This window comes from Equus asinus, chromosome 2 (assembly GCF_041296235.1).
Source record: "Equus asinus isolate D_3611 breed Donkey chromosome 2, EquAss-T2T_v2, whole genome shotgun sequence".
Classification (NCBI taxonomy): Eukaryota; Metazoa; Chordata; class Mammalia; order Perissodactyla; family Equidae; genus Equus; species Equus asinus.
This window is the reverse complement of record NC_091791.1, coordinates 125,994,148-126,014,968: the sequence shown is the minus strand read 5'-3', so window position 1 is coordinate 126,014,968 and position 20,821 is coordinate 125,994,148. Positions and strand designations below refer to the sequence as shown.

General features: G+C 57.4%; 1 protein-coding gene across 7 annotated transcripts; it reads left to right on the top strand.

Annotated features, from left to right (window-relative positions):
• The first annotated feature begins 645 nt into the window (after positions 1–645).
• Positions 646–19,258, top strand: CSK (C-terminal Src kinase). Of its 7 annotated transcripts, none has more exons than XM_044764500.2 (14): positions 646–1,439; positions 14,125–14,224; positions 14,321–14,390; positions 14,565–14,678; positions 14,801–14,913; positions 15,270–15,489; positions 16,386–16,479; positions 16,681–16,746; positions 16,826–16,925; positions 17,017–17,107; positions 17,592–17,665; positions 17,752–17,947; positions 18,053–18,139; positions 18,403–19,258. In XM_044764500.2, the coding sequence occupies exons 1-14, from the start codon at positions 1,394–1,396 to the stop codon at positions 18,583–18,585; spliced, it is 1,554 nt and encodes a 517-aa protein (XP_044620435.1). In that variant the 5' UTR covers positions 646–1,393; the 3' UTR covers positions 18,586–19,258. The 7 variants fall into 7 exon arrangements, with proteins under 7 accessions (XP_044620435.1, XP_014696838.1, XP_070354063.1 ...); XM_070497962.1 differs by having other exon boundaries at positions 1,045–1,439; positions 14,145–14,224; XM_070497965.1 differs by lacking the exon at positions 646–1,439 and adding an exon at positions 6,070–6,121 and having other exon boundaries at positions 14,145–14,224.
• The last annotated feature ends 1,563 nt before the right edge of the window (positions 19,259–20,821 follow it).

Genomic DNA, 20,821 nt, shown 5'->3' with positions numbered 1-20,821 from the left:
TAAGTAACTTTCCCAAGGTCACACAGCTACTGGCAACTTCCTTATTGCCTCCAGGCTGAAAACAAAGTCCAGGAAAGTCCTACAAGTCTCCTGGGAGCTCTCTTGTCCCTGTGGCCTTCAGGGACCCTATCTCCCACCACTCTCCTGGACCCATACTGCAAACTGTGGCCACACTGGGCTATTTACAGTTCCCAGAGCCATCAAGTTCTCTCACCTCTCCCTACCTTTGTCCATGCTGTTCCCTCTGCCTAGGGTCCCAGCTCTGTGAAGTCTCCCCATTAGCCTTCACCTCTTTTCTGCTCCCTGTGGACCTTGTACCCCACCTCTCCACTCTTATCAACTATTTTTTTGCGCTTGTCTGTTGGCCTGTCAGTTCTCCTCCTGAGAACTCCTTACAGTAATGAAGTGGTCCTACTAGTAGACTCCAAAGAGGGCCTGTCCCGCTGTCAGCGCCAGGAAGTGTTTGTGAATGAATGCTCACTACTGCGAGCGAGGCCCACTCTCCCAAACAGATCCGAGGAGAGGAGCCCAAACCGGGCCTCAAACGCTTCTACCTCGGAGAAGCTGCGCCCGGAGAAGCCTCGGAGGTTGCTCGAAGGCGGGTGGGTTGGCCCTCTAGGAGGGACCTCCGGGAGCCTTCAACGCGGGCAGGCAGGTGGGGGGCAGGGCGTGGGCGCGGACACACCCCCCGCCATGCCCCCGGCGCCCGGCAGGGGGCGCCGCCCCGCCGGCCCACGCCCAGCCGCGCGCCGGGCAGGCCCCCTCGCGCAGGCGCGCTGCCGCGGGCGGAGGATCCGGGCCGCGCTTCCTCTCGCCAGGCCTGCGAGCTTCCTCCCAGCGGAGCCCGGGGCGAGCCGAGCTTGGCCGCCGCCGCCGCCGAGACCGCCGCCGCCGAGACCGCCGCCGCCCTCCCGCTCCCGCCCCGCCTCGCACTCTACCCGGGAGTCCTGCCGGGGTGGGGTCCGAGCGGGCGAGCGCCCGGGCCGCCGCCGTCGGGGCGTCCCCTGGCCGGCCGTCCCTCCCGCCCCAGCCAGCCTGTGGCCGCCGGAGCCTCCGGGGCGTGGAGCGCGGGGAGCCCCCGCGGCCCCCGACGCAGCGTCCGGGGCTGCCCCCGGCGGCCGGCGCGACGGTCCCAAATCGAACCTCAGTGGCGGCGTTGGGAAGCGGAACTCTGCCGGGCCGCGCCGGCTACATTGTCCTCCCCCCGACTCCCTCCCGCCCCCCTTCTCCCGCCTTTCTTCCCTCCCCGACCCGGGCCGCGCGGCCATCCCCTTGCCTCTGTGTGGCCGTCCCTCCTTCCCCTCTCTTCGCACCCTTACCTCTTTGTACCGCACCCCCTGGGGACCTTTGCGCCCCTCCCCCCTGGCTGCATGGACTGTCCCGCAGGCCGCTGATGCTGCCCGCAGCGAGGTGGCCCGGACCGCTGTGCCCCGAGAGAGGTGAGTGCCTGGCAGGCCTGGAGGAGGTGGGCGTCCTAGTGCTTCCCGCCGGCGAGGAGGGTGGAGGTCGCAGGTCCCGCTGCTCTTGCCTCTGTTGCAGCTGCCGTCGCTTCCACTCCCATCCCCCACTCCCTTGCCCCCTCCTTCCCGCGTTCGAATTCTCCCGGGAGTCGCTGTCAGCCCGACTGGGAGGGGAGCGCACGAGGGAGGTACTGCCCTGCGAGCCCCACAGACTTGTCTCAGGCCACTACGAGTCTGTCCTCACCGTGCCCCCTCCCCGTGTAGGGTCTGGCTGGAGCTGGGAGGGAGGCGGTCAGCATGGGCCAGGGCCCTGGAAAAGGGACAGTTTTCCATTCCCTGCCCAGGGCCTCCCCGCAGGTTCCCTGGCCTGCCTGGTTCTGACCCTTCCTTGGTTCTCCCACCGAGGCCCTGCCAGCTCCAGGAAGCCCAGGGCGCAGCCACCTCCCTTGAGCCTACCAGAAGTTGAGCCTGTCACCCTGGACGTCCCAGAAGACTAGGCCTAAGCCAAGGGACCTCTGACCCTTGGGTGGGGAAACTGGGCAAGGTCTCTGTTCTGGGTGGAGGTGACACTGGGTATAAGGACCATACCCCCAACTCATGGCAGCCTGGTCAGCCCATTCGCCCAAGCTCCTCAGGGCCCAGGCCAGGTGTCAGGAAGGGGCGTGTCCATCTCCAGATCCTTGGAGCTTAACTAGGGGTTCACCTCCTCTCTCATTTTAGTGGACCAGGGAACTGAGGCTCAAAGAGGGAAGTTGCTACTCCAGGCCTCTGGCAGAGTTAGGCCATCTCTCTTTTCATCCCCTGCTCTGCAGAGCTGGACTGGGGTGGGTGGAGGGAAACTAGGCAGGCACCTTCACCCACCAGGGGCACAGGGCCCCAGCCTGGCCCAAGGGACCTTGTGGGATGAGCATGTGCTCCCCTGCAGAGGGCTGGAGAGAAGAAAGAGGGCTTCCGGCCCCAGCTCTGCCTGTTTCTAGGCTCAGGCAGCATGGGCAGTGCCTGTGGGATTTCCCCCTGTTGCCTGAGGCTGGGTCCCACTGGCAGGGGATGTGGGGTTGCCTGTGTCGTGTGACCCTGGCACTGAGCTGAAACAGCCTGGTGATCAGTCCTGACCCAGCCTTCCCACACCTTGGCCCAGCTGGTATAGGAGCAACCAAGTTCAAAACATGAATGGGATCTGGATGGGGAAGGTGAGAGCCCTGTTTCCACAGGGAGCACCCTATAGCCTTGACATAGGAGCATTGTCAGAGTGAGGACACCCAGAGAGTCTGTTCCAAGCTCCCCACACCCTGGGGGTCCCAGTGTCTGTTGGTGGGGCCCCATCCAGAACAGGGTGAAGGCAGCAGAAGGGCAGTTGGGAGTGTGGCAGGATCCTCTTGCTTCTGGAAGGATGTGGGTTCCCTGGAGGATGCCAAGCTGTGTCTGGGGCCCGTTGGGTGCTCCTGGGAGTTTTGTCCTGCTCAGGCCTCTGCCCTTGATGTAGAGTTTTTTCCAGTTGCCCTGACATGCACAGCGGGGGGAACCCAGATGTGGTGGACCTGGGAGGCTCCCCTCACCCAGCCCTACCCCCAGCCCTAACTTCCTTTTCAGCCTGAGGGCCTGCCGCTGAGGCCTGACATGGTTGGGCACTTTTATACCAACTGTGAGCTGTACAGTGCGGCCCGGGTCCCCAGGCCTTTGTAGACAGGGCTCAGGCTTCAGGCTAGCACATGTGCTGGGATGTATTTTTTATTTGGTGAGCTTGGTGCCTGTCTCCCTCCCAGAAGGGGCTCCTCTTTTCTCTACATTGGGTCAGGGGCAAGAAAAGACTGGAAGATGGTCTCTAGCCCCACTGCAGGAGGCATTGGTCCCCAAGAGGTTGAGCCACCACAGACCAGCCCAGAGTAGAGGCAGGTGCTGAGGCCCAGGATCCACAGTGTGGCGTGGCTACCCCAGCAAACCCCCAGGTGGTCTGATTGGGCAGGACGGCCTGGTTACAGTTCTGGGCTCCACCTTTTGAGGAATTTCGAAGCCTTGACATATAGTCCCCAAAGAGCAGAGGTGTTTGGTCTGGGGAAGAGAACGTAGGGAAAGACCTTCACGTGTCTGAGGGCTGTACCGAGTGGGAAAGGCCATCAGATGGTAGAAGATGTCTCAGAAGCCAGTGCCAGAGCTGGGGGGTGGGCGGGTCCCAGGGAAGCGAATCTGAGCTCATTGTGAGAACACTACGTATGTATTAGTTTTCTTAATTTAGAAAGTAACAAAACAGCACTTCAGAAAATTTAGAAAACAAAACAAAAATCACCACTCTTTCTTCACCAGTGCCGTGACTGTTGGGATCTCAGAGTTCCCTGCCAGTCTTTCTGATTTTTTTCCCTCGTCGCTGTTGTCATTTGAGTGTGTGTGCATGACACCTTTTTTCATCTAATACTGTGTCTATGGGCATTTTCTCATGTTGCTATATGGTCTGTGTTGCTTTGCCTCTAAAAAGCTAGAGAATATTCCAAATAGTTCTGCCACAGGAGCCTAACCCCAACCCTCTTACTAAGCATGTACACTGTCGTTTCCCATCTGTCACTGTTGTGGTGGTTGTTACTACAGGCCCCCAAAGCAGCCAGGAGTACTGGGGAGAGTGGGCAACTTGGCACCCAGCCAACTGGGGTTCCAGGTCCAGCCATGCCATTTAGGCCAGAGTGGAGGGACTTTGGACAAGTCATTCTCTGAGCCAGAGTTCCTTTATATGCACAATAGGGACGGTGATCCTGCTGCAGAGGAGTGTATGCAGTGTGAACTAACTAACCCAGGTCCTAGAAGGTGCTGGGCACAGCCCCTGGCCTCCAGTAGGCACTGTGTGAGGAGGGGCTGGCATTGGTGATGGAGTACCCACCGAAGGCTGCCTCAACATGTGGCGAAGACACCTCGGCCAGGTTGGCTGATGGCTCACCCAGCCGGGCCTGGTCTCTGCCCCAGGAGCCCTTATGAAACCCTCTGTCCCTGCAGTTCTGGACTCCTCTAGCCAGTGCTCTGTCCTACCTCCCTGCCCTCCCTCCTCCTTGTCACCATGGGATTGGGTGGCCCAGGGCATGAACCTGACCCTGGGAAGATGGGCTACTGGTTGGTTTCTGGGGCCTGACCCTACACATCCTCCTCGTTTTTTCCAAGTGTCAGAGTTGAATGGACAAGGCTTCGTCTCTAAGAGCTCAGCTGCCTCCTGTCCCCCAGCTCTGGGTACTTCCTAGGCCAGCCCCGAATTTCCCCAGTGAAGATAGAGGCGTACTTTCCTGAAAAAACTGAGACTTGGGCAACGAACCCAGGCATCCTGAGCCCCAACCCAAGGACAGCCATGCCAGCCTCATCTCCCACCCTTTCCCAGTGGCCAAGGCAGGGAAGAAAGCTGAAGGGGCAGGGATTCTAGAGCCTCCCCGCTGGGAGTTGGAAGGGAACAGAGATGTCGACAAATCACTGGGAAAGTCTTGTGTGTGAGTGTCCTCCTCTTTGGCAGGTGTTCCCCACGTCTAACCTGAGTGTGTACTGCTGTGACATAACTTGCTTCCTCTTATTCTGCTTCTTTGGAGACCAGAGAACTGGGAATGCCCTCTTGGGGCCACCCCCTGCACAGTAGGAGGAAATCAGTCTCAGCTTGGCACTCCCACGGCCTATGAGACCATAGCCCCAGATGACCCTAGGACCATCCGGGACTAACCTAGGCAGGAAGTCCTCCCCCAGGTGGCCCATTCAGTGCAGAGGTCCCCCAGGCATGTGACCTTGGACTCTGCTGCCGGACTCTTGCCTGTGGGGTGTCTCCCTCCTCCTTGGTCTTAGGGCAGGGGAAGTGGGCATTACAACTACTCTCCTGTCCCACAGCTTGGGTTGAGATGAGGTCACAGGGTGGGGTCCTCTCCAAGATACTGGCCTGGCTGGGGCAAGCCCTTTGGGTGTTTCTCAGTCCCCCCCATCCTTGGTTGGGGACAGGATGGGTGGAGGAGCAGGCTGCCCTCGCACCAGGCAGGGAGCACTGTCTCCCTTCCTCCTCGCCTCTGGGTCCCTTCATCTGAGGGCTGGAAATAGAATCCGCTAAGTAATGATTAAAGTCAAATTCAGACCTAAAAATAAAGAGCTGGTGAAGGAAGAGCTAGTGTGCTCCCTGCATGGCTGAGGGGAGAAATGAGCAGGGCGAGGCTAACTTCGGGGGGCTGAGCCCCTGCATCCTGGGAGAGGCCAAAGCCCACTGGGGGGTCAGGGGTGCTCCACCAGTTGAGGGTCTCTTCTTGGGCAGGATACAGCCTGCACCAATCAAGGACAGACTGGCAGGACCAAGGAGAGAATCTCCTTTTTCCCAGGGGGAAACTGAGGCCCAGAAGGGAGAAGTGGTTTGTCCAGCGACTGTCCAGAAGCTCCCCTTGGCAGGCCCCCAGGGGGCCTGAGGGCCCCACGAAGCCCAGCTCACCCTTTCTGCCTGCTCAGTTTCTCTTCCTGGTTTTAAGGTACTGCGATGAGAGTAGCTCTCATCACACACTAGCTGTGTACGCCTCAGTGGGGCTGGGCCTCCAACCGCAGCTTCCCTTGGCCTCCCCCCACCCCCACTCTCCCGCCCGCCCCTTCTGTGGTCTAGGCCCGGAGGCACAGAACAAGCAGCAGAGAGGCTGCCTGTCCCGCTCTGCAAACAGTTGGAAGCCTTGTGGGTGGGTGAAGACCTGGGTGTCATCTGATGCCTGCCTACCCTGGCTGCTGCTGCACAGCCCTGCCCAGCCCAGCACCTGGTTCTTACCCAGCCTGGGCATCTGCAGCCTGTGTTGTCCACGCTGCGGGGAGACTGGAGGGAAGAATGAAGAGGGGACCCTGAGAGCTCCCCTGCTGGCCGGTAGAGGAGACCAGACTCAGAGAGGAGTCAACTGGGGGAGGCCTGTGGCTCTGACTTCCTGGCAGGGCTGGTGGGAGCTCAGAAGCTGGGGATCTGCGTAGGCTGCAGCAGCCAGGAAGGCTTCCTGGAGGGGAAGGGCCAAGAAAACCAAGAAGCATTTGAGGAAGAGGCTGGGTGGAAACAGAGGTCCTTGCTTGGAACTTCTACCCTCTCTCGGGCTGCTGGCTTCTCTGGTTGCTGTGTGGCCCTGGAAAGACTCTTGGCTTTTCTGTGCAAGGCAGGGTATGGCAGATGAGCAAGGAGGTGGCTCAGATGTAAGCTATGCTCCTGAGAGCAGGAGGGCCCAGCTCTGGACAGCCCTCTCAGCCACCCTCCCTCACTATCTGTCCATTTTCAGGATATCATCGGTCCTGCCCAAGGAAGGATAGAGGATTTTTCTCCTTACCAAATTCAGACAAATCTGAGCCCAAACCCCTGCTGTACCCCTTGAAAGCTGGGTGACCCTCTTCAGAGCCGGATTCCTTGTCTGTCGAACGGAGAACAATAGTAAAACCTCATGGGGTTTTTGAGGATTAAATAACTAACGCAAGGTTGGGTTGGAGACTCTCTCCCCGGCTTTCATTTTTACCGTCTGTCCTGCTGAGGGAGGGCATTGAAAACCGTGGGTGGGTAGCAAGGCTCTATGTCCTTTGTGTTGGGCCCCCATAGCTGTGGGTCCCAGTTCTGAGACAGGAAGACTAGGAATCTGGGGGCCAAAGTTCTAGACAGCTCATGGGCCTCTGGGGCTCAGTCTCCCCACCTATGACCTGGCTAGGACTGAGGGGACAAGGACACTCCATGATTCCTTAGGGTTCTTTGGAAGTCAGTGCTGAGAGGCTAGATGTAGATACAGGCAAATGAGGATGCAAAAGCACAGCCTCTGCTGAGGGGGGTGGGAGAACAGAGGCCTGGGTTAGGGCCCTGGGGAGGCCCAGAGTCCCCGCTGCCCAGGTAATTAGGCTCCTGAGCGGTAATTAGAAACCTTTCTGGGCCAGGAGTTTCGGCCTCAAGCGGCAGCGGTGCCTGGGGGAGGAGGCTCCCCACTAGCCTCCTCTCACTCCAGCCCTCACCCTTCCCAACCATGAGGTGGGATTTCCAGTCCCACTGAGCCACTGAGGGCAGGAAGGAATCCAGTGAGTTGCTGTCATTTGTTTTTTAACATTTTTCAGCCATTAAACTCGCTCCTCTCCTTAGGGCAAGGGGGCTTAAGGCTGAGGGAGCCCTGGGAGTGGGGAGCGGCAGCATACACTGGAGCCAAAGTGGAGAACCATCGATCCCGGCCTCCAGGGAGGTTTAGGCGTCTCCAAGGGTCTTGTGCCTAATTCTGCTGCCGACCTTGAGACATCTGTGCAGTGGAGGTGCTGAGGGCTCTGGACCACCTCCTGGGTCAGTGGCTGCCCTCCAGCCCCACTGCCTGGTATGTGGCCAGGGGCGTCACAGTGTGGGCAGCCTGGGTGCCCTTGACAGACCCAGAGGTGGGGCTGATTTTACTGCTGCCAAACCAGCCCAACTGCTGGTGGTGACCATATCTGTCTATCTGTCCTGTGCTTCTATCTGTCTTGTGACCTATCAGAAACTTCCGGGCTGGGTTCAAAGTTTCCATGGACCCCCACCCTGAGCCTTCTTCAGCCTTAGTTAACTCCCTCCTTACGACTGTTTGGACTCTTAGTCCTGGCCTGATCTAGCACACCCCTCTCCCAGTTACTTCCACCTAAAATCCTCCCAGTTCCAGCTCCCTTCCCCTTCTTCCTGGAAGCCTTTGTGGGTTGCCCCGGTCTCTCCTGTTGAGTCACTGAGCTCACCTGGTCATGATTGACCATCTGGTAGCCAAGAGGAGAGGAGCAGGGCTGCATTTTGTTGGGGTCCCCAGGCTGGCCACAGAGACCGATGAGTGGAGTTCTTAGGACCCCAAGGGCAGGACTCCTGGGCCCTTTCTTCCTCCTGCCCATGCTGGCCCCCCAAGCATGGTGCACAGGAAGGCTCCTGAAACACTGGCTCAAAGAATGAGAAGGCAAGGTGGACCTACCTGTTGCCTCCACTGGCTGCCCCTGCCCCCAGAGGCTCTAGCTGGGTCCTGTGGCAGGACCAGAGTCTCTGGGGGCCATGGCCCCGAGTTCCCCCAGGTCTCATGTGCACTTCCCTTTTCAGTGGGTATTTTTAGCTGGGTGTAAACAGTTACTGAAGGCTCCCACGCCCCACTGGGCAGTGGAGTTTTGGTGAGGGGGGCAGGACAGGGGCCCCTTGACCTACCCTGGTCCTCAGCACGTGCTTGGCTGTGGGGGTCTACAGCTGCCCCCAGGGCAGGAAAAGGGCAGCCTGGGAGTTTCTGGGCTCCCCTCTCCCTGCCGGCCTGGACTCTCAAGAAAGGCCTGCCTGAGGCTGCTTCCACTGACCTCAGTGCTTGGGCACAGTGCCCAGCCTGTTCTCAGGACCCCAGCACAAGGACTGCTGAGAGCAGGGTTTGGGACAGGAAGTCAGAGTGAAGCATTGACTTCACAAAGTTCCAAAACCCCTTGTTCCCTAGACCTGTGGGGGTGGGGTGATAGCGGCTATCCCTCTGGTTACGGGACCTCGGTGTGGTGTGGCCAGCCTGCTTCACCCTTTCGTTTGTTGGTTCATTCATTCATTCAGCACTCATTTACTGAGCTGCCACTCTGGGCCCAGCCCATGCTGGCTTTCCCCCTGCAGAGCTCCCAGGCAAGGATCGGTGGGGTCCTCCCTGGAGCATGGAGATGTGTGAGCGGCTGTGGAGGCCCGGAGCAGCCTCCACAGCTGGTGGACCATGGAAGGCTCCTGGCAGAGGTAGCTTTCAAAAAGTTACTTGTTTTCAATCAGATTTTTAGGGGGAAGGTAATAGATGTATGTGGTTAAAAAAAAATCAAAAAGGACAAAACAGCAAATATACAGTGAAAAGTTTCCCTTGAACTTGATTCTTCCCCTTCCCATCCCAGAGGTGACCTCTGTTATCAGTTTCCTCTATCTTTCAAAGATGATCTGTGGATATCTGAGTTTAGGGATGAATCATATGTCCCCTTGAAAAACAGAGCTTGTGATATACCACGGATGGTGGCCTGCACCTCACTCTCTTTCACAGTCTTTTCTTTTGAGTATTTCAAACCTACCAAAAAGCTGAAATAATAGTATAATGAATACCCACATATCCTTTACCCAGAATCACCATTTCTTAACATTTTGTCATATTTGCTTTACCTCTTCCTTTATATACATAGACATATGTGTTTATTTTTTGCTGATTTATCTGAGTGTTAGTTGTGGGCATCACATCTAAGTACTCCTAAGTACTGTAGCATGCATCTCTTACATAATAGTACCATGATTACACTTAAGAAAATTAACATTAGTTCCATATTATCTAACATTTTCATTTTCCCAATTGTCCCCAAATGGTTTTTATAGCTATTTTTTCCCTCTGATTCAGAATCCGATTCAGGATCACTCATTGAATCTTGTTGTTGTGTTTCTTTCTTTTTTTTCCAGCTTTATTGAGATATGATTGACATAGAACATTATGTAAGTTTAGGTGTACAGTGTGATGATTTGATAACACATGTATGTTGCAAAGCAGTTACCACAGTAAGGTTAGTTAACACCTCCCTCAACTCACGTCATTATAATTTTGTTGTTGTCATGTTTTTTTAGTGTCTTATTTAATCTAGAACATTCCCCAGCCTTCGTTTGTTTTGTCTTTTGTGACGCTGACTCTAAGAGTCCAGGCCAGTTGTTTGGGCTGTGTGATTGCCCCTTCCTGGTGGAGTCAGAGCAGCAGCTCTGCAGGAATACCACAGAGATGCTGTGCCCTCCTCAGTGCCTGGGAGCAGGAGGCACTCGTGTCGCTTCTCTCTTTATCGGTGATGCTGAATTTGATCATTTGGTTAATGAGGAGTCTGCCAGACCTCCCTGTTGTGAAGGTGCTCTGTCATCTTTCTCATTAATCCGTGGGGTGGTACTTGGAAGCCGTGTCACTGTCCTATCCCCCCAGCAACTTTCCCTTCACTGGCTGGCTTTTCACCATTTCTACTTACTCTCTCCCAGGGAGTGTTCTGACCCCGTCACAGCTGGAGCTGTGTTGTTCTCTTTAGGGATATCTGGTCATTTATTCACTTTGTCCCTTGTTAATCGACGTGAATGTTGTCTCCCAGTCTCTTGCTACCACAGACAGTACGGCAGAGACTGTCCTCCTATATTTTTTTAGGCATTGTCTCAGCTGCCCCCCGAAGGCAGAGTGGAAGTTCCTTGGGTAGAGAAGGGGGAGGGAGTGGCGAGGGAATGTGAAGGCAGGGAGGTGGGCAGGGTACAGGTGCCCTGGGAAGAGCAGGTGAGCCAGCAAGTCCCAGAAAGTTCAAGTAACTTTCCCAAGGTCACATAGCAAAGTGGCAGAGCCAGGAGCAGGACTCAGAGTCCCTGACTCCCAGGACAGTATTCCTGCACTGCCTCCACGAAGTGCCCTGAAACCAGGCCCCTCTCTGCCTGACCCAAGCCAGATTGAAGGACAACCACTCTCACTCTTGGCCTCTGAACTGGAGTAGGGTGGCTTGGCTGGACCCTCAGAGCCTTAAGGAGGGGACCCCAGCCTAGGCACTGGCTGGGAGACTGTTGAGCCGTCCTGGGCTCACGGCTTCAGGAAGGAGCTGTCAAGAGATGGTCCACAGCTCCTGCAGGCAGGGTTTTTGCGTCCAGCTGGGCCTTGTTCCTGGTGCTGAGAGGTGGCAGCTCCAGTCCTCAGAGTAGCCCTAGGAGCTGCAGGGTTATCACCAACCCATTGAACAGATGGAGAAACTGGGTCCCAAAGTCAAAAAAAAAAAAGCTGGTAGAGCAAAGGGGAGAGGTTATCTCCTCCCTCTCCTTTCCACATCTTTCTTGGTTGTTAAAGCCCAGACCCTCGAGGAAGCCCACCCGGACCACTCCTGCCTGAGCTTACCCCTTCCTCTGAGCACTACTTGCTTCTCTCTCCTCCCTTGCACTCTCTCTTCTAGGCCAGTGAGGTCCTAACATGCTTGCAGCTCCTGGGGGTATAGTACAGACATCGAAGGCCCAGAGGCACTGGGGGATGGGGGGGTGGGGGTAGGGAGGCCTAATGGCTCAGCGGGGCAGGATGCTCGCTCAAGGTGTAATCTCAGGCCAGGCCACCTTACCTCTTGGCCTTGCCTGTGGTCCTCATCTGTAAAATGGCGTTAATAATAGCCTCTCTCTCTCAGAATTGTCAGAGATTTGATGAGCCATACATGCCAAGGACAGGGCCTGGCACAGAATAAGTGCTCAGAAAACAGGGCCTGTTGTTATTTATTATCATCATCACATCAGTGGGGAGGCGGCAGCAGTAGCAGCTGCAAGCCTGGAAAGGAGTGTTTGCACACTGACAGCTGGGAGGGTGACTAAAGGTACCACAGCCTCCGCACCCTCCTGGGGCTGGTGAGTTTGGGGGGTGGGGGATGTGGAGAACTAGCAGAGCCCCTGTTCCTAAGGACCTGAAGGTTGGGGACCCAGCCAAGCCCAGTGGGACCCCAAATCAAGTTCTAGGCTGTCACCCCTAGCTAGCTGTGTAGCTTCAGGAAAATTATTCGACCTCGTGAGCCTCAGTTTCTGCTTCTATAAAATAGGAGTAAGAAAGATCACAGCTCCCCACAGCCTGTGGTCCTCAGGAGCCCAGGGGGTGGTTCCTGTACTTGTGGTGGCTCAGTCATGTGAATGTGTTGGGGGGGCGGTGTCCAGCCTCATCCTCCTTTAACTCCAGTCTCCCTGTCTAGAGGGTAGAGGTTGATGGGCTGGCCCCTGGGGACGGGAGGTACTGTGTGTTCTGGGAGAAAGGGAAGCTCTTTTGTCCAGGAGGAGGAAGGAGTGCATGCCAGGCCTGTGCCAGAGACTTCCAAGTCTGGGTCTCATTCCACTCCATCCACAGCCTGCTTGCAGGGGACCCCTATCCCCACCTTTCAGGGTGAGGGATCTGAGGCTCAGAAGGGTTGAGTCATTCTCCTGAGCTGCACTCGACAGAGCCAGGACTACCCGACTCCAGCACCTGGAGTGAGACCTGGAGCAGCGCTTCTCCCTGGCTCCACTCTGCCCAGCTCATCTGGTCTGCAAGACCACGCTCCCCTGCTGAGGCCCCCGAGCCCCACCCCTCAGAAGCAAACTCTGGTTCCTCACTTTGGCATTTGATTCCTGCTGCCCTGCAAGATTTATACCAGGCCCACTCGAAACCGTCCCCTTAGAGCAGGCTGACAGGGTGCTCGGGGTGGACTCTGGAAGCTCGGGGTCCCAGAGCCCTTGATGGGCAGGGTCTGTCCATGGGCTTCCAGCCAGGCCAGTTTCTCATGGCTGTGCCTGTCTATACCCTGACATCTTTGCTCAGGTCCCTTCTCCAGCCCGTCCTCTGTGTATCTAAGCTCTCAGTCCTCAGGGCTCAGCTCCAGCGCTCTCTCCTCCAGGAAGCCCACCTAAGCTCTGCACTCCTTGCTCACCTCACACCTCTAAGCACTTGTGCTCAAAAGTCTTCGCCTGGCCTGGGGTGGGTGGTAATGTTTGTGACCGTCAGCCCGGCCCCCAGACCTCATCCATCCTGTCAGATGAGCCTGGGAACCTGGGAGGTGCATGGAGGTGTTTCCCTAAGATTCAATGACCGTTGAGGAGTCACTGGCCCTGTCTATAGATTCAGTTTCCTCATCTGTAAAAAGGGGACAGTAGCCCCAGCCCCTCTGCTTCCTGAGACAGGGATAAGGGGCTCAGGGTGTGTTTGGGAAGACGACAGTTAGGGGCAGCTGTGGGCAGTGTGTGTGCAGGATGGGTTGGCTGGGGTAGATTTGTTTGAGGAGTTAGCTTTGTTGAAGTAAATATATGCACTGAAAAGTGCACCGATCACAAGGATGGAGCTCAATGAGTGGTCACAGAGTGGACTCACCCCTCACTGGGCCCAGAGGAGCCAGATATCAGAGGCCCCTTCCGCCCCTTGTGGTCACTGTCGCCTCCCAAGGTAGTCGCCATCCTGCACCATGGTTTCCAGATTTTGAACTTTTTACACGTGGAATCATAGGCCATGTGCTCTTCTGTGTCTGGCTTCTTGGTGAACGTTACGTGTAGAAAGTCATCAGTGTTGTTTCATAGCTGTAGTTCATTCATGTTTGCTGCCCTACAGTGTTCCTTCTGTGAACAAACCACAGGGGATCCATCTGACTCTTGATGGGCATCTGAGCAGTTCCAAGTTTGAGGTTTATTACAACTTGTGCTGCTGTGAGTGCTCATGCCTATCTCGGAGGACACCTGTCCTATTTTCTCCTGGTTTGTGCCTAGAAGTGGGATGACCAGGTTGTGGGGTTGGTGTACATTTGGCTCTAGAGATGCTGCCTGGGCAAGTTTTTATAGGCGCGGGAACTGAGAGGCCCACAGAGGACAAGTACTTTCCCAAGTCAGAGCACCTGCCCCAGGTTCCTTCCCCCAACAGACCAGTTAGCACCCAGGCTTAGGGCTGGCGGGGCAGGTGGCACTGGTCTGCTCACTCCCCCGAGCCTCCTTTGCCCCTGTTGGCCATTCTGTTGGGCTGTAAGGCCCCCTGTGGGCTTAGGGTTGGTGGCCCCTCTGTCCCTGGGGATCCTCGGCCCTCGTGTTCCTGCCTCCTCCCCTGTGCAGTGCCCTCAGCCTGCCGAGCGAGATTAGAGAGACGGCCCTTGCCCGGTGTCCCAGCTCTGGGAGCTTTTGACACCTGTTGACATTTCTCTGTGGAAGGAGTGGGCTCTCAGAGGCCTGAGGGGAGCTGTCTTCTCACCCCCTCCTCAGTCTTCCCCTTGTCCCTGCAGCTCTCATGGTACCAAGCAACAGGTTGGCCTTCCTGTGACACGGGGACGCCGGATCTTCTGAGAAGATGTCAGCAATACAGGTACCGCAGGGGTGCGAGTATGCCCACCACCCGGAGGGGAGTGTTGAGGGAGAGAAAGAAAGAGGGCTTAGATCAATTGGCTCCCGTTTTTCCCAGCCCTGGCTTTCAACAAAGTAGAATTCCAGGGTGCACTGTCGGACACGAGGCCCTCAAGATGGGAACACAGGTCTGGAGGCAGTGGGGCAATCCCAGCTGGAAGGGACCCAGAGTTCTCAGGGGGAGGGGCACCTCAGCCAGGCTCATGGAGGGCAGCCGAGAGGCTGTGGCCTCGAGGGTGTGCAGGCAGGTGGGTGGGGAGGGGCCCTGGGCTGCACCTGCCCACCTGTCACCTGCCCTGCAGGCCGCTTGGCCATCTGGTACAGAATGTATTGCCAAGTACAACTTCCATGGCACTGCTGAGCAAGACCTTCCCTTCTGCAAAGGAGATGTGCTCACCATTGTGGCCGTCACCAAGGTAATCAGGGACCTCACCTGCCCACTGCCACCCCCTGCCACCTCTGGGCATTCCCTCTGGGTCCTGGCTCCCCTGCAGGGGAGGGTGGGCCTGAGAGCATGTCTGGACTTCCCTCTCCCCAGGACCCCAACTGGTACAAAGCCAAGAACAAGGTGGGCCGTGAGGGCATCATCCCAGCCAACTATGTCCAGAAGCGGGAGGGCGTGAAGGCGGGCACCAAACTCAGCCTTATGCCGTGAGTACCACTGTGGCAGGGTCAGGATCTCCCAGTCTGGGAAGGAAGGAGGACGAGAAGCGCTTGTTCCCCAAGAAGAGAGTCAGAGGAAAACAGGAGGGTGAGAGGAAGGAGCAGGAATGTCCGTGAGGGCTTCTGGAGATGAGGGGAAGGGCCAGGGTGCTAGACCTCAAAGGGGAGGACGGGGCTGGGAGGACTAAAGAAAGAAGGAGCAGAAGCAGAAGACGAGGGCCCGAGTGCCAGAATGAGCCAGTGGGAAGGGCCTTCAGAGGAGGACCTGCAGAAAGTGGAGCCTGTCAGGTGCGCTGGGGTCAGACCCTCGGGCTACCATGACCCCTGGCCTGGCTGCCCCCCAGTTGGTTCCATGGCAAGATCACGCGGGAGCAGGCAGAGCGGCTCCTGTGCCCTCCGGAGACAGGCTTGTTCCTGGTGCGGGAGAGCACCAACTACCCCGGGGACTACACGCTGTGTGTGAGCTGCGACGGCAAGGTGGAGCACTACCGCATCATGTACCATGCCAGCAAGCTCAGCATCGACGAGGAGGTGTACTTTGAGAACCTCATGCAGCTGGTGGAGGTGAGCACCCATGCAAGCCTGCATTCGGCTCCAGTCCCGCCACTTCCAGCGGGTGACCATGGGCGTGTCATGCAACCTCTGGGAGCCTGCATTTCCTCCCCCTTGATGGAGCACCTCCTATGTGCCAGAGTTGGTCACTCACCCCATGATGCCACTACAGGGAGGGTGCCACCATCCCCATTTCCTAAGTCAGAAAATGAAGGTTCAGAGCAGTTAAGGGACCTACCTTAAGTCGCACAGCTATAAATTGAAGGTGCCAGGACTTGAATCTGAGTCTGTCTGACTTCAGAACTAGCTTCCTTCCAGCCACTCACAGAACCACATGCTCAGGTATGTGTATATAAGCATGTCCTCATGAGCTACACCTAAAAGACCAGGGTCCCCTGGGCTCCTGCACCTGCACGGATGCCCACGTGTCCCTGCAGCTCCTGAGGCCAGCCCTGCCAGCCCTGGCCAGGCCACACCTGGTGTCCGGTTGCTCCAGGCAGCCATCCAGATGCCCCCTGCACTCACTCTCAGCTCCTTCCCCCTGCTAGCCTGGCTTGGCCTATGGCAGGGCAGGGTCCTGGGCATACCTGGCTAGAGGCTGGTGTCTGGACTGAGCGAGGGTTTGCCCTCTGCCTCGGGATGCTGGTGAGGCCCAGAGTGGTAGCAACACTGGGGTGTCTGTCCAGTACTTAGGTGTGGGGTGGCATGGGAAATGGGCTGCATGTCCGAGTCTGGGGCCTCCCTAACCCCTGCCCTGCCGGAAATAGGGAGCCCTCCCCACTCAAAGCAACTCCCAGCTGGGCAGGACCAGCCTCTGCTTCCCTCTGGTGGTCAGACCTGGGCAGTGCGTGCAAGCTGCTGGTGGGGCCCTAGGGGCTGGCTCTGAGTGCCTGTGCTGCCCTCTGTAGCACTACACCTCAGATGCAGATGGACTCTGTACTCGCCTCATCAAGCCAAAGGTCATGGAGGGCACAGTGGCAGCCCAGGATGAGTTCTTCCGCAGTGAGTGCCACCCCACCCCAGTCCTTACTTGCTTACCTGCCTCCTCCCTCCCAGGCTTCCTGCCACTCCCCCCATCCCAGAGGCTCTGGAGACCTCCAGGGACCCCCACACATGTTATAGTCCAGTCTGCCTCTGTCACCCCTGCTGTAAACCCTGCTCTGGCCTCAACACCCCTCACGGAACCACCCCTCCCCCCACCAGGCGGCTGGGCGCTGAACATGAAGGATCTGAAGCTGCTGCAGACCATTGGGAAGGGGGAGTTTGGAGGTGAGTGGGAAGGGCTGGACCCCTGGAAGGGCCAAGGGGCTGTGGGGAGTCCAGGGAACAACCCCACCTCTTCCCCCAGATGTGATGCTGGGTGATTACCGAGGGAATAAAGTTGCTGTCAAGTGCATTAAGAACGATGCCACGGCCCAGGCCTTCCTGGCTGAAGCCTCGGTCATGACGTGAGTAGGGGTGGGGGAGTGGAGAGGTCGGCCTGGGCCAGGAGGTAATAGGGAGGCTTGGCAGGCCCTAACCTCCACCGTCCTGCCCCAGGCAACTTCGGCATAGCAACCTGGTACAGCTTCTAGGCGTGATCGTGGAGGAGAAAGGCGGGCTCTACATCGTCACTGAGTACATGGCCAAGGTGTGCACCTGCCCCCGATGCAGCCCCCATCCTAGAGCTGAACACTGGGGCTCCAGCTTCCAACTGCCCCAAACCACCCATTGCACCCGTGGGCCCCTACTCCCTCAGTCACCTCCCCCCTTCTGAGCTGCAAAGTCACCAGGGCTTAGCTTTTGTCCTGGCTTGTCATTTATTCACTATGACCTTGAACAAGTTGTGTCACCTCACTAAGTCGCAGTTTCCTCATCTGTGAAATGATGATAATGATAAAGTTTACCTCAGAGATTTGTGAGGACTTAAGAGAGACAGTACATGACAATTGCTGAGCACAGTGTCCAGCATGTAGACACTAATATTCATGCAGAAGTGGTGTCCTGATCCCGCCCCTGCTCCTTCCCTCTCCTCACACCTCCCTTGGGTGTCACCATTTACCAGCTCCAGGCCTGTTCCTGGAGGCTGGAGGGCAAGTCTGACCTGTGGGGCTGGTCTGTCTGTCCTGCCCCAGGGGAGCCTGGTGGACTATCTGCGGTCACGCGGTCGGTCGGTGCTAGGCGGAGACTGTCTCCTCAAGTTCTCACTGTGAGTGAAGCAGCCCCTGGGGGCGGGAGGCCCTGCCCAGCTATGGGAGCCCCGTCTGAGGGGACATGTGGCTGGCTTACCTCCAGAGACGTCTGCGAGGCTATGGAATACCTGGAGGGCAACAACTTCGTGCACCGGGACCTGGCCGCCCGCAATGTGCTGGTGTCCGAGGACAACGTGGCCAAGGTCAGCGACTTTGGCCTCACCAAGGAGGCCTCCAGCACCCAGGACACGGGCAAGCTGCCAGTCAAGTGGACAGCCCCAGAGGCTCTGAGAGAGAAGGTGGGGCAGGCCTCTCCCAGGGCCTGAGCAGTGGTGGATGGGGGCCCTGGGTCACCCCTACCCCCAAATTCCCAGGATCTGACACTGCTCCCTTCCACATGGCAGAAATTCTCCACCAAGTCTGACGTGTGGAGTTTTGGAATTCTTCTCTGGGAAATCTACTCCTTTGGGCGAGTGCCTTATCCAAGAATTGTGAGTGTGGACCCTCGGACCAGGGCATGACTGGGGCTAAGGGTAGGGCTTGGAGCAAAGGAGGGGGTGGTAGGGGAGGGGGTCTCATTGGCCCTCCCTCTCCAATCTGAGGCCTAGAAGCCGCAGACCTACCCCCCGGAGCCTCCAGACCACTTCCTGGGCCTGGGTCTGAGGCAGAGCTGAAGGGGATCCCTGAAGCTGAGAGAGGGGTCCCCTCCAGAGTTAGGTCCTGCACCGACTCTGTACCACCCACCTGCCCACAGCCCCTGAAGGACGTTGTCCCTCGGGTGGAGAAGGGCTACAAGATGGATGCCCCCGACGGCTGCCCGCCTGCAGTCTACGATGTCATGAAGAACTGCTGGCACCTGGACGCCGCCACACGGCCCTCCTTCCTGCAGCTCCGGGAGCAGCTCGAGCACATCAAAGCCCACGAGCTACACCTGTGACCGCCGGCCTCCGCCCAGGTCTTGGGCACGTGGGGACTGAACCTGGAAAGATTGTGGACCTGGGGCCCCCGCTCACTAGGCTCAAACCTGAACTGAGCCCAGCAGGCTGGTGGGCCTCTTTCCTCTGTCCCAGCCTGCACCCCCTCTGGCCCCCCAGGGACCCCGCCTAGACCTGGCACCTTCTCTCATGGACCCACTTGTGTGGCTTCAGGAGCCCCAACAAAGGGCCGAGAAGGAAGGGTGAGGGGCGGGAGGCAGATGCCCCCTCCCATGCTCAGGCTTTCCTGGCCTCCCGTCTCTCGCCTTCTTAGAGTTTTATTCCTTTCCTTTTTTGAGATTTTTTTCCGTGTGTTTATTTTTTATTATTTTTCAAGATAAGGAGAAAGAAAGTACCCAGGAAATGGGCATTTTACAAGAAGTACGAATCTTATTTTTCCTGTCCTGCCCAAAAGGGTTGGGGAAACCAGGCCCCTCTCTAGGGACCCATTGCCCCAGCCTTGTTCCCCGTTCCGTGTCCCGTGTCGCCTCGGTCGCCCGTGTTTGCGCTTGACCGTGTTGCACTGTTTGCATGCGCCCGCGGCAGACGTCTGTCAGGGGCTTGGAGTTCATGTGCCGCTGCCGCCGCCCACCTGCCTTGTGAGATGGAATCGTAATAAACCACTCCATGAGGACACCGCTGCCCAGCCTCGGCGCTTCCTCCGCCGAGCCTGCCTGTCCTACCCGGCCCCCCATCCCCGTGCCATCTTGTCCATCCCCCTGTCTCTGTGAGTGGGGCTGTGCTTGCCCTGTGAGTGGGGTGGGGTGGGGAGCACGGCTGGGAGATGTAGCCGCCGCTTTGTGTCAGCTGCACGAGCGAGTGTCCTGTGTCTGCCGTGGGGGAGCTCTTGCCACCCACCCGCCCCCCCCATCCTGCTGCAGCGCAGGCTTGGTTCTGGGCCATCTTGGGCTTGGGCCCCGTCCAAGGGAAATGCCTGAGGGTCCCGGCTGCCTCTCCTGCTGTGTTGTTCAAGCCATCAGCACAAGGAGGGCTGGAGCCAAGGACAGGAGGAGGCCAGGCCTGACTAGATGGAGGTGGGGTCCCCTGATAGGAGGCAAGATAAACGCCTCATGCCTCAGAGAAGATGCTGACCCTGGAGGGTGAGGGGGAAGGGGTGACTCTGAGCTGCTGGTGGTTCTTACAGTTTCGCCTAAGATGTAACAGCACTACCCCAGCCCCACACCCAAGGGCCCAGCCTGTACCTGAGGATGTAAAGGAGAGGGCCTTCCCCACCTCACCCTGGGAGGCACAGGTGGAGAATGAGGACCAGCCATGGCATTTTCACTCCCCTCAGTCAGGATCCCCAGGAGCAGTGGTCTGTGCAGAACCTCTGAGGGTTGAGGATGGCTCACTTTGTTCAATGAGACAGGCAGCTGGGGGACCCCCTTGTCATGTTGGGGCTCTGATCCTTCCTGTCCCAGCCAGCAGGACGTGAAATCCAGAGTTCTGACTTTGCAATGTGCCTCATGTCTGCTCCTCCTCAGTCCACTGCGGTCCAGCTGCCATCATCCCCTGGCCCAGAGGAGCAGCTTCCTCGTCTCCCCCAGTCCATCCTCTCTGCACACTGCCTGACTCATTTTCCTAAAACCAGACCATTCAGTAACAAATATTTGAATACCTGCTGTGTGCTAGGACTGGAGTTCAGCAGTGAGCAAAACAGACCCTGTGGAGTTCACAGTTAGGAAGACAGTCAGACAATTACAAACTGATAAGTGCTGTGGAAGAAACATGTATAATATGGGAATCGGATCTTGTCTATAGATCAGGGAGGGCTTCTTGGGAGAGGCAGTATGTACGCTGAGATCAGAAGGACGAACAGGAGGTATGGCGGGGGCGGGTAGCAGTATTCCAGGAAGAGATGCTGAGACTCGTGGGAGGGCAACTGGTTCCAGGATCTCCGAGAAGGCCAGTGAAGATGTACAGTGAGCGCAAGGCTGAGAGGTGTGAAATGGGCTTGGAGAGGTGAGGCTGTGGCAAGGTCTGGCTTTCATCACACAGAGCCATCGGGAGCCAGCGACAGGTTCTGAGCAGGAGGGTGACATGTCAGACACATGTTTTTGAAATGACCATCCTGGCTACTGGTGGAGAGGATCTGAGGGGAGCACAGTAAGGACTCATCCATGTGAGAGACAATGATGGGAGTGGACAGACTCTAGAGAGATGTAAGAGGTGAAACTGACCGAACTTGGTAATGGATTT